Source organism: Oncorhynchus nerka, linkage group LG5 (genome assembly GCF_034236695.1).
Source record: "Oncorhynchus nerka isolate Pitt River linkage group LG5, Oner_Uvic_2.0, whole genome shotgun sequence".
In the NCBI taxonomy this organism is placed as follows: Eukaryota; Metazoa; Chordata; class Actinopteri; order Salmoniformes; family Salmonidae; genus Oncorhynchus; species Oncorhynchus nerka.
Window position 1 is genome coordinate 20,896,813 of NC_088400.1, and position 13,075 is coordinate 20,909,887.

Here is a 13,075-nt window from a genome sequence, read left to right on the forward strand (position 1 = left end):
GTCTTTGACCATTTTTAGGGCCTTCCTCTGACACCGCCTGGTGTATAGGTCCTGGATGATAGGCAGCTTAGCCCCAGTGATGTACTGGGCCGTTCGCACTACCCTCTGAAGTGCCTTGCGGTCGGAGGCCGAGCAATTGCCGTACCAGGCAGTAATGCAACCAGTCAGGATGCTCTCAATGTTGCAGCTGTAGCACCTTTTGAGGATCTCAGGACCCATGCAAAATCTTTTTAGTTTCCTGAGGGGGAATAGTCTTTGTCGTGCTCTCTTCACGACTGTCTTGGTGTGTTTGGACCATTCTAGTTGGTTGTTGATGTGGACACCAAGAAACTTGAAGCTCTCAACCTCCTCCACTACAGCCCCGTAGATGAGAATGGGGACGTGCTCGGTCCTCCTTTTCCTGTAGTCCACAATCATCTCCTTAGTCTTAATTACATTGAGGGATAGGTTGTTATTCTGGCACCACCCAGCCAGGTCTCTGACCTCCCTATAGGCTGTCTCGTCGTTGTCGGTGATCAGGCCTACACCATCATTAAGTTTGCAGACAACACAACAGTGGAGCTCTACAGGGGTGCATGCTCAGTCCCCTCCTATACTCCCTGTTCACCCACGACTCCAACACCATCATTAAGTTTGCAAACTTAATGATGGTGTTGGAGTCGTGGGTGAACAGGGAGTACAGGAGGGGACTGAGCACGCATTCCTGTGGAGCTCCAGTGTTGAGGATCAGCGTGGCAGATGTGTTGCTACCTACCCTTACCACCTGGGGGCGGCCCGTCAGGAAGTCCAGGATCTAGTTGCAGAGGGAGGTGTTTAGTTCCAGGATCCTTAGAAATGTAGAAAATAGTAAAAACCTTGTATGAGTAGGTGTGTCCAAACTTTTGACTGGTATTGTAAGTAAAGTAAATTGTTTTCCATTGTAATGTGGATGTGACATTGCACCCTTCACAATAAAGTATCCTGTTCACTGTATCTGGTCTTTGTACATCACAGCCTATTTGCAATGATGCTACCTAAACAATGGACCAGCAATAAACACACACACACACACACACACACACACACACACACACACACACACACACACACACACACACACACACATTATATGACATGACTCCTTGAGACTTGTGATACAGTACTTAAATGGTTTACTGTTGAATATTGTGGGTTTATGGCTGTGTGATAAGGTGCAGTGTAGCTCCAGTGTCTGGTGCTCGCTGGCTGTAACAGCATCTCCATATGGAATAGCTCAGAGTTCCAGTGGAGCTGTTGTTATGGGCGGAGAGACACCTCTGGTCGTCACCCTGGATGTACGGTGTAGACCTAAATCTACTGTATGTGATGTTGTCTATGTACTTGTATGTACTTGATTAGCACTTTCAATTCTCATGTATTTGTATAATGTTTCTTTTCACAATAAAGATACTGGTATTTATGGTAATTGTCTCTCCTTGTCACGGTATCTGGTCTTTAACACAGCCTACCACATATTTGGGCCAACAATGAACACGCACACACACACAATCATACACACAGCAGATGTTTCTTTGGCTATCAGATGGGCCACTATAAAGCTGAGTCCATCTTTTAATGAATTGCAGAATAGGGAGGGCAAACCAGCAACGTGCAGCAGCTGTCACAAGACTGGGTGAGACGACGAGAAGTCAGGTATTAATTGGCTGTTACTTCATCATGATTCCTCACCATCATCTGAATGAGTTTGAGCAATCATAGGCCTACGCACTTCATTATTTCGCTGGGACATTTATTTTGACGTTCACATTCCACTTCCGCTTCCTGCGTGTCTCACACACACGCAAGTGTCAGCCAGTCAGCCAGTCAGCCGGTGAACGCGGCCTCAGAACACAAAAGGACAGGTAAAAAAGGACAGTTATCCCTCCTTTTAACGGATAGCGTGTGTTTTTTATTAAACGTTTAAGATAAATTACGCTCTCAACTCCTACAAAGATAGCTGTCTAGATACATTAATTATCAAGGTAATGGAGTGGGATTTGTGCTTGGCGGTTGATTGGCTACTAGTAATAACTAGCTGGGGCGTGTTTGGCTAGTCAGGAAGGAGGAACGATCAACACTTCAAGACCTCGCCTACTTTAGCATCTCTAGCTAATGTTACTCTACTACTGTTGTATGTGATAGTTGCGCTAGCTACTTCGCCATCTCTCTCTTGTTTTCAGATCGAAAGTGACTCTGCTGTGTCAAACCAGCTCAACATGTTCCGCAGTAGGGACAAAAAAACGCCTGAACAGTTCCAGGATGTTTCGCAAGGGTTGAAAAAACTATATCGGACTAAACTCTTTCCCCTGGAGGACACCTACCAATTCCACGACTTTCACTCACCGTCGCTCGAAGATGCCGACTTCGACAACAAACCCATGGTTCTCTTGGTCGGTCAGTACTCGACCGGGAAAACCACCTTTATTCGGCACCTGATGGAGCAGGACTTTCCCGGTATGAGGATAGGGCCCGAGCCGACGACAGACTCATTCATAGCCGTGATGCACGGTGACCAGGACGGGATGATACCTGGAAACGCCTTGGTTGTCGACCCCAAAAAACCCTTCCGCAAACTCAACGCATTTGGTAACGCGTTCCTCAACAGGTAAATAAATACTCATGCCAAATTCCCAGGCCCCAGGGGAGCTTATGGCTGTCAGGTGACACCCATAAATGAGGAATTTAATAGGATCTCTATGGGAACACCTCTCAACATTCCATAATACCTCCCTCACAAGCCTCTGCATGTAGGGACTCTTTGAAACAAAACGATCTCTACTGTTCCTCCTCTCATTCCCCTTTATTTCATCACCACAACAGATTGTAGTATCTGTTCCATCCACCATGTCTGTTAACCCACCTGTAAAAGTCACCCTGCCAAGTTGAGACATCCTTTTCCCCTTGGGCTGTTTGAACAGTATAACAATACCTAGCCTAATCTAAACTATAGTCACGACCTAGTCTGTCAGCATCGTTTAGCCTGTTTAGCCTGCAGCAGCACTGTAAGGTAAATGGAAAATAATGGTTTGTGTTTTGAGTAGCCAGGCAAAAGTGTGTTATCTGTCTTCTCCTTAGTTTCACACCCCAGGGCAGGCTACAGTTGCCACATCAGTAGTAACAGCTGGCCAACTCTCACTGAGGCTTCTGCCTGCTATGAGGCATTAGGAAATCCTAGTCAAATTGCAGTGCTGGTATGTTCTTTATGGTAGTGTGACAGCACAGTCAGTCAGTCAGCATCTAGGCTATGGCTTCTCAGGTCTCAGCTGGTCTTGTGTGTTGAGTTACTCATTATCATGATACATCAAAGTGATTCAGCAATCCAGACTGCTCTATGGCGCATTCTGACACCACAGTCAGTTGTTCAACGTGGCATTATGACAGCAATCGATTAGTCTGTCTGTTCTGTGGCTTCAAACACACAATCCTTCAAGGTTGTATTTATTGTAGTGTCCTTTGCTCAAGTATCTTCTAGAGAGAAGGTCTATCTCCCCTCTGTGAGAGCTTTGCTGGCACCACAATACACAGCACTCAAACAGATGGTCTGATAACCCTGGCCTTGTCTCTCTCCATGTTGGAGAGACACAGACTGACTGACTACAGGTTTTAGAGGAAGTCCTGTGCTCAACCTGGCGATGATGGGGGATTTCCTCAACCCCAGATTAGCTGTGGTGCCTCACACACCACCATATGCTAGCTCAAGACACATGGGTCAACACTGATGCTGGATTAAACTCCTCCTCATCCCTGTTCTAGGGTACTACATTTCCCAGGATGCATATGTACAATTGATTTTTGTTGATTCATAGCCGTGAAGGTCAATGAGTCAATTGATAATTAGCCTTGCTTAGAGGCTAATTGATGAGATGAACAAGGCATCACAAGGCCCATGAGACGGGCTGTTTCACAACAAGACTGATGACTTTTGTAACCGAGAGGGAGTAGTAAGAGTCAGCGGGAATGGGTTGGGGTTCCGTTTTACTGAACTTAGCCTGTTATTTCAGGACACTGACTGACTGCACATTTCTGCATGCGGGCTTCCAGTAACATCTCAAAGTGAAATGTGTTGTAAAGTACGCAGGCCTACTTGTCTTGCACAGAAGTACACTCCGTCCTCATCGCTCATACAATGAATGGCAATGCTGATAGTATTTCTTCACTTTGGGAAGTTGAAGGTCTGCCTGGTGGGGGCTCGGGGTGATGAGGGGGACAGCAGGATGTGAGTTACTGTTTGAGTGTGTGATGGAGAGAGATTCTGAGGTTAGCCCAATTGTGTGGAGCGTTGTGTGGAAAATGTTAGATAAACGGGAAGGCTTGGACAGACTGCCACAGAATGTATAACATACGAAAAGCTGAAGTGGAAAAATTTACATTTTTGTTATACTTGGCAAATATTCTCGTTGTAATATGATACTACTCTACCACAGGATCTCCCACCCTCCCCCATATTTCTTTGACTTGTTGTTTGGCCTTAAAGGTTCTCTCCCTCCCTCTCTCCAGTTGTAGGATAGATCTGCTCTCCTGGCAAAAAGCAAGTTAAGAGCTTAGTTCTAGTAGTCTTGTAACCTAATGCCGATAGCATAATGTCCGGGAATGTCTGTTCCCGAGGGAGCGGTGTCCGGGAATGTCTGTTCCCGAGGGAGCGGTGTCCGGGAATGTCTGTTCCCGAGGGAGCGGTGTCCGGGAATGTCTGTTCCCGAGGGAGCGGTGTCCGGGAATGTCTGTTCCCGAGGGAGCGGTGTCCGGGAATGTCTGTTCCCGAGGGAGCGGTGTCCGGGAATGTCTGTTCCCGAGGGAGCGGTGTCCGGGAATGTCTGTTCCCGAGGGAGCGGTGTCCGGGAATGTCTGTGCCCGAGGGAGCGGTGTCCGGGAATGTCTGTGCCCGAGGGAGCGGTGGGACAGCAGAGTTCTGGGTTGAGAAGGAATAGAAATTGTAAAGCGTAACAATCCCCTTCTTTGTTCCTGCTTGAGGAAACTGCAGTTTTCTGTTTGACTGACCTTGCCCTCTCTCTCCAGATACAAAACATGTGATTATATCTGTGTGTCATTGTTTGCTCCAACTTGGTTGAAAAACCTTTATGTTTGGGGTGACTAATGCAAGATGACAACATCATGTGTTGTATGGGCTTGGACAGTGAATCAAGGTTATTCTATGGACAATTGAAGAAATTATGCAGCATTCAACTCAAACAGAAAACCGTTCTCTCCTTGTTTGAATTGAGCTTTGTTCCACTTCCAGTCAAACCATTCAGTTTCCATTTCCAGCAGTGACCGGTTGACTGGAAGCATAGTTTGGGCCTACATTAATGCCTAGTTTAGTTTCAACATCCTCACCGCTCTCTCTCTCTCTCTCTCTCTCTCTTGCAGATTTATGTGTGCTCAGATGCCCAACCCAGTCCTGGAGAGCATCAGTATCATCGATACCCCTGGAATCTTGTCAGGAGAGAAACAGAGAATAAGCAGAGGTCAGCCACACACAAACTAATATATCACCGTTATCTCAATAAATGTGTTAAGCCTGACAGTGTCAACCACTCAAAGCGGGTCAGAGGTAACACACGCCATTTAAAACTCACCTAAGAGGAGAGAATAGTATCAAATACTTATATTTTCTGTCAAGAGGAGTGCATCTAATCCAACTGTCTTGTATGACATATTGGTCCTAGGAAGGGAAGCTGACTAGAGATGACTGAATTTCCCCATATCCCCTTATTTTGCATTCTTCAGATATTGCTCCGCCAATATTTTCCTTATTGGCTGATTCTGTTGATTTTGTAAAATCATCTTTTATTGGGTCAGTTTTTCTCCCCCCTACAAGTGGGAGAGGGATCCTACGAGGGGGGGGGGGCACGCGCGATACTGGAATACCGCATTCCTCCCGGCTATGATTCCACACACAGGGCTGACGGTATTGTTCATCAGCAGTATGACCGTGCCGGGGACTGGGTTAGAAGCAACACTTGGCATTGTGCGGCGACAGTGGGGAAGGCCTGAACATGGGTAGACTGTAGAGAGTGGTGTAGTTGTCATTGTGGGGACACTTGGTAGACTGTCTCCCACACACTCTTTCCCCTGGTCCCCCCCCACGACACGCACGCCCAAAGTGTCCCCCTGCAATGCATGTGCAGCAGAGCTGGTGCTGATTGTGTGGTCAGCTGCATAGATGAGATTTTTAGACAGACTGACTGCATTCTTCTCAGATCAGATGACACCAGCACCAATCAAAACCATCATTCTCTATTTCTTTATTTTATTTTCTTTTTAAAGAGCCTCGGCTCGCTGTGCCAGAACTCCCCAGGCTTCTGTTCAGAAAAGCAAAAGGCCTCTCTGTTCCAATTGTTGTTCAGCCTGTTTCCTGTTGTTTTTTAAATAGGTCAAAGAGGATGGAACTGAATACATTATTTATTTTGATATATGTATGTATTTTAACCCCCCCATTACGATCTTCTCTCATCGCTGCATTAGCAATGTTTTGAAACATGTTGTATATTGTCTATAGTTTCAGTGTGTAATTGTCAATTATAGTATCATGCTCGTGTCCAACCCTCAGAATACACCACAATCCAAAACCCCAAACCCACTTTTCCTCTTTATTTTGTCTCCAACATCTCATCTTTCTCCTCAGTCTCATTTGGGGTTCCTCCTCAACATAATTCTTGGTGTGTGTGTGTGTGTGTGTACCATAACCCTCCTCCCGTTGCATCTCTGAAGGGTATGACTTTGCGGCGGTACTGGAGTGGTTTGCGGAGCGTGTGGACCGCATCATCCTCCTGTTTGACGCCCACAAGCTGGACATCTCAGACGAGTTCTCTGAGGTGATCCGCGCCCTGAAGAACCACGAGGACAAGATGCGCGTGGTGCTGAACAAGGCTGACCAGATCAACACGCAGCAGCTGATGAGGGTCTACGGCGCCCTCATGTGGTCGCTGGGAAAGATCATTAACACCCCTGAGGTAAAATTTTAAAAACATTCATTTCGACAAATGTGCGTCCCAAATGGCACCCTATTCCCTATATAGTGCACCTATTTTAAACAGGGTCTACATATGTCTCTCAAATGGCACCCTATTCCCTATATAGTGCACCTATTTTAAACAGGGTCTACATATGTCTCTCAAATGGCACCCTATTCCCTATATAGTGCACCTATTTTAAACAGGGTCCACATAGGTCTTTCAAATGGCATTCTCTTCTCTATATAGTGCACTACTTTGCCATGGTCAAAATTAGCGCACTATTTTGGGAATAGGGTGCCATTTCAGATGCAGACAATTTAAAATGCATATAGAGTTGCCTTAGTCATCAGACTACAGTACAAACATTAAGGATGTGAAGTGTACCGTCAAGTTTACCGTAAAGTCAACCAACTTATTTCCATTGTGGTCCTGCTGGGGCCGTGCCTGGCTACCCAGACTCCTTGCTACGGCCAAATGCTACCCCACACCCATGGATGTTAGTTTTTTCTCAATGAGTCTGGATCTGAGTACTTATCTATATCTCTATATCTCAGACACACAGTACCAGTCAAAAGTTTGGACACGCCTACTACATTTTTTTTTTTTTTACTATTTTCTACATTTGTAGAATAATAGTGAAGACATCACTATGAAATAACACATGGAATCATGTAGTAACCAAAGCAACCAGCTTCATGAGTTAGTCACCTGGAAGGCTTTGCCAACAGTCTTGAAGGAGTTCCCACATATGCTGAGCACTTGTTGGCTGCTTTTCCTTCACTCTGCGGTCCAACTCATCCTAAACCATCTCAATTGGGTTGAGGTCAGGTGATTGTGGAGGCCAGGTCATCTGATGCAGCACTCCATCACTCTCCTTCTTGGTCAAATAGCACTTACACAGCCTGGAGGTGTGTTGGGTCATTGTCCTGTTGAAAAACAAATGATAGTCCCACTAAGCGCAAACCAGATGGAATGGAGTATCGCTGCAGAATTTTGTGTTAGCCATGCTGGTTAAGTGTGCCTTGAATTCTAAATAAATCACCCTCAGTGTCACTAGCAAAGCCCCCACACACCACCACCTCCATGCTTCACGGTGGGAACCACACATGCGGAAGTCATCCATTCACCTACTCTGCGTTTCACAGAGGCATGGTGGTTGGTACCAAAAATCTCACATTTGGACTCATCAGACCAAAGAACAGATTTCCACCTGTCTCTAATGTCCATTGCTTGTGTTTCTTGGCCCAAGCAAGTCTCTTCTTTATTGGTGTCCTTTAGTAGTGGTTTCTTTGACCATGAAGGCCTGATTTCACGCAGTCCCATCTCAACATTAACTGTTCAGAGGTCTGTTACTTGAACTCTGAAGCATTTATTTGGGCTGCAATTTCTGAGGTTGGTAACTAATGAACGTATCCTCAGCAGCAGAGGTAACTCTGGGTCTTCTTTTCCTGTGGTGGTCCTCCATGAGAGCCAGTTTCATCATAGCGCTTGATGGTTTTTGCGACTGCACTTGAAGAAACTTTAGAAGTTCTTGAAATTTTACCGGATTGACTGACCTTAATGTCTTAAAGTAATGTCATTTCTCTTATTTGAGCTGTCCTTACCATAATATAGACTTGGTCTTTTACCAAATAAGGCTATCTTCTGTTTACCAACCCTGCCTTGTCACAACACAACTGATTGGCTCAAACGCATTAAGAAGGAAAGAAATTCCACAAATGAACTTTTAGCAAGGCACACCTGTTAATTGAAATGCATTCCAGGTGACTACCTCATGAAGCTGGTTGAGAGAATGCCAATAGTGTGCAAAGGGTGGCTACTTTGAAGAATCTCAAATATATATAATACATTTTGATTTAACACTTTTTGGTTACTACATTATTCCATATTTGTTATTTCATTGTTTTGATGTCTTCACTATTATTCTACAATAAAGAAAAAATAAAGAAAAACCCTTGAATGAGTAGGTGTCCAACTTTTGACTGGTACGGTATATATGTTTGATTTATTTAACTAGGCAAGTCAGGTAAGAACAAATTCTTATTTACAATGACGGCCGTACCCGGACAAACCCCAACCCGGACGATGCTGGGCCAATTGTGCGCCACCCTATGGGACTCCCAATCATGGCCAGTTGTGATAGAGCCTGGAATCAAACCAGGGTGTCTGTAGTGACGCCTCTAGCACTGAGATGCTGTGCCTTAGACCGCTGAGCCACAAACCCCACCACAGAACCAGGGTGTCTGGTGATGTCTCTAGCACTGAGATGCAGTGCCTTAGACCGCTGAGCCACAAACCCCACCACAGAACCAGGGTGTCTGTGGTGACACCTCTAGCACTGAGATGCTGTGTCTTAGACCACTGCACCACTCAGGAGCCCATATATTTATTTGTCTTTATTGATTTAGGTGTATTGTGGTCCTTAGGTGGTCAGGGTGTACATCGGGTCGTTCTGGGCCCAGCCTCTCCTGATCGCTGACAACAGGAAGCTGTTTGAGGCTGAGGAACAGGACTTGTTCCAGGACATCCAGGGGCTGCCCCGGAACGCAGCGATACGGAAACTCAACGACCTCATCAAAAGGGCACGGCTGGCTAAGGTGAGGGGAGGGGTCCAGATGTTTGTAGGAATGTAGAGGAAAAGAGAAGGAAGTGGAGGGAACTCAACCAACGGGAGTCGAGGTGCAACATTTATTTTAAAAATATATTATTGAAAAGGTGCAACACTCGCTCACCATTATTAACTCGTTCTATTTAAGCTAAATTAAAAGAATGGGACTTGGAATAAGGGAATATCCAAGAGGGCACTTTTGCAGAAAGGAGCAGCGTTAAAGCTAGTAGTTTTTTGTTGTGGGCCAACAGGTAGTTTCTCCAGGATGTTTGAACCCTTGTCCACATCCTCAACTAGATGGTTTATTATGGCAGAATATCAGTCTGGTCAATAGCTTGTTTCTATAGGTTGTGTGAACGTTTAACCTTTGTCCAGGTCCATGCCTACATCATCATCTCTCTGAAGAAGGAGATGCCCAGTGTGTTTGGAAAGGAGAACAAGAAGAAGGAACTGATCGCCAACCTGGGAGAGACGTACCTGAAGATAGAGAGGGAACATCAGATCTCCCCTGGAGACTTCCCTAAACTCAAGAAGATGCAGGTGAGATGGAGCCTCTGAATCCATATCTAGTTTTGCCTTTGTTTCCTCAGAGAAATGTTGCTGGAATATTTTCCGTACACACCAGAGGTTAATCAATGTGACTCTATAAACTGAGGTCTTATCCCGTCCTCTTTATGTTGAAGTAATGAAGACCATCCAATGATGAACATATTATTTGTTACTGACGTCAGACCTTTAACATACACTGCTCAAAAAAATAAAGGGAACACTTAAACAACACAATGTAACTCCAAGTCAATCACACGTCTGTGAAATCAAACTGTCCACTTAGGAAGCAACACTGATTGACAATACATTTCACATGCTGTTGTGCAAATGGAATAGACAACAGGTGGAAATTATAGGCAATTAGCAAGACACACCCAATAAAGGAGTGGTTCTGCAGGTGGTGACCACAGACCACTTCTCAGTTCCTATGCTTCCTGGCTGATGTTTTGGTCACTTTTCAATGCTGGCGGTGCTTTCACTCTAGTGGTAGCATGAGACGTAGTCTACAACCCACACAAGTGGCTCAGGTAGTGCAGCTCATCCAGGATGGCACATCAATGCGAGCTGTGGCAAGAAGGTTTGCTGTGTCTGTCAGCGTAGTTTCCAGAGCATGGAGGAGCTACCAGGAGACAGGCCAGTACATCAGGAGATGTGGAGGAGGCCGTAGGAGGGCAACAACACAGCAGCAGGACCGCTACCTCCGCCTTTGTGCAAGGAGGAGCACTGCCAGAGCACTGCAAAATGACCTCCAGTAGGCCACAAATGTGCATGTGTCTGCTCAAACGGTCAGAAACAGACTCCATGAGGGTGGTATGAGGGCCCGACGTCCACAGGTGGAGGTTGTGCTTACAGCCCAACACTGTGCAGGACGTTTGGCATTTGCCAGAGAACACCAAGATTGGCAAATTCGCCACTGGCGCCCTGTGCTCTTCACAGATGAAAGCAGATTCACACTGAGCACATGTGACAGACGTGACAGTCTGGAGACGCCGTGGAGAACGTTCTGCTGCCTGCAACATCCTCCAGCTTGATTGGTTTGGCGGTGGGTCAGTCATAGTGTGGGGTGGCATTTCTTTGGGGGGCCGCACAGCCCTCCATGTGCTTGCCAGAGGTAGCCTGACTGCCATTAGGTACCGAGATGAGATCCTCAGACCCCTTGTGAGACCATATGCTGGTGCGGTTGGCCCTGGGTTCCTTCTAATGCAAGACAATGCTAGACCTCATGTGGCTGGAGTGTCAGCAGTTCCTGCAAGAGGAAGGCATTGATGCTATGGACTGGCCCGCCCGTTCCCCAGACCTGAATCCAATTGAGCACATCTGGGACGACATGTCTCGCTCCATCCACCAACGCCACGTTGCACCACAGACTGTCCAGGAGTTGGCGGATGCTTTAGTCCTGGTCTGGGAGGAGATCCCTCAGGAGACCATCCGCCACCTCATCAGGAGCATGCCCAGGCGTTGTAGGGAGGTCATACAGGCACGTGGAGGCCACACACACTACTGAGCCTCATTTTGACTTGTTTTAAGGACATTACATCAAAGTTGGATCAGCCTGTAGTGTGGTTTTCCACTTTCATTTTGAGTGTGATTCTAAATCCAGACCTCCATGGGTTGATAAATTTGATTTCCATTGATAATTTTTGTGATTTTGTTGTCAGCACATTCAACTATATAAAGAAAAAAGTATTTAATAAGAATATTTAATTCATTCAGATCTAGGATGTTATTTTAGTGTTTATTTTTTTGAGCAGTGTAGTATACATCTCCACTCTCCCTCGTCTCTATAGGAGCTCCTGGCTGGCCACGACTTCTCTAAGTTCCCTACCATGAAGCCCAAGCTACTGGAGGCTGTGGAGGACATGTTGGCCAACGACATCGCTCGCCTCATGACCCTGGTCCGTCAGGAGGAAGCCGCCATGCCCAGCCAGGCTGTCCACGGAGGTGCCTTTGAGGGCACCATGTCCGGCCCCTTCGGTCACGGCTACGGAGAGGGTGCCGGGGAAGGCATCGATGAGCTGGAGTGGGTGGTGGCCCGGGACAAACCTTCGTACGATGAGATTTTCTACACGCTGTCGCCGATCAATGGGAAAGTGTCAGGCGCGGCAGCCAAGAAGGAGATGGTGAAGTCCAAGCTGCCCAACACGGTCCTGGGTAAGATCTGGAAGCTGGCCGACGTGGATAAGGATGGTTACCTAGACGACGAAGAGTTTGCGTTGGCCAATCACCTGATCAGAGTGAAGCTGGAGGGACATGAGCTGCCGGGTAAACTTCCGGAACACCTGGTGCCACCTTCTAAACGCCACCAGGAGATTGATATGGGAGAGTGATGTGGGGCTGGGAGGAAGGGGGGGAAACGCAATCTGATGATACTGGGGAGGGCTGGGTTAGGGAGGGGTTGTTTTGCGTTGTGGGGGAAATGTTAATGAATATTTGCTGAGGGAGGGAGAGTAATGGAGAGTAATGCAACATAACGTGTTGAAGCTGTGTGAGGAGATGGGAAACGGGTTAAAGACATTTAAAATATACTGTCCATATGTTGATCCAAAGAAACATAATGAACTTGTTCTTTTTGGAGAAAAAAGATTCTAACTTAGAATTGTTTTATCTATATTTTTGTATTTCCTGTCGGTTTACTATGAGATGTTTTCAAATGCTTCCGTTTGATTATTTTCTCCGATTTAATAAACATTTAATATTTATCCCAATTAAGTAGTGTATGTTGGAAACTCTTATTTTGAAATGTCTACCTATATTGAATTGAATACATAAGTGCCCCCTGTAGGTGAGAACCGGTCACTGTCAGCTGAGCTGGACACAAGCACCTGAGGACAGGACTCCACTTATGTATCTGCTTGTTAAATATGTTTTGACCAAGGGTGTAGAGATACAGCTGTAGGCCTACTGATCAACTGAAGATACAGACAGGAAGAAGGAAGTGATTATGAGA

General features: G+C 46.1%; 1 protein-coding gene across 1 annotated transcript; it reads left to right on the plus strand.

Moving 5' to 3' along the window:
• Positions 1-1,785: 1,785 nt before the first annotated feature.
• Positions 1,786-12,833, plus strand: LOC115129200 (EH domain-containing protein 1-like). Its single transcript, XM_029659302.2, has 7 exons — positions 1,786-1,880; positions 2,199-2,623; positions 5,383-5,480; positions 6,727-6,968; positions 9,398-9,568; positions 9,955-10,119; positions 11,916-12,833. The coding sequence occupies exons 2-7, from the start codon at positions 2,235-2,237 to the stop codon at positions 12,453-12,455; spliced, it is 1,605 nt and encodes a 534-aa protein (XP_029515162.1). The 5' UTR covers positions 1,786-1,880; positions 2,199-2,234; the 3' UTR covers positions 12,456-12,833.
• The last annotated feature ends 242 nt before the right edge of the window (positions 12,834-13,075 follow it).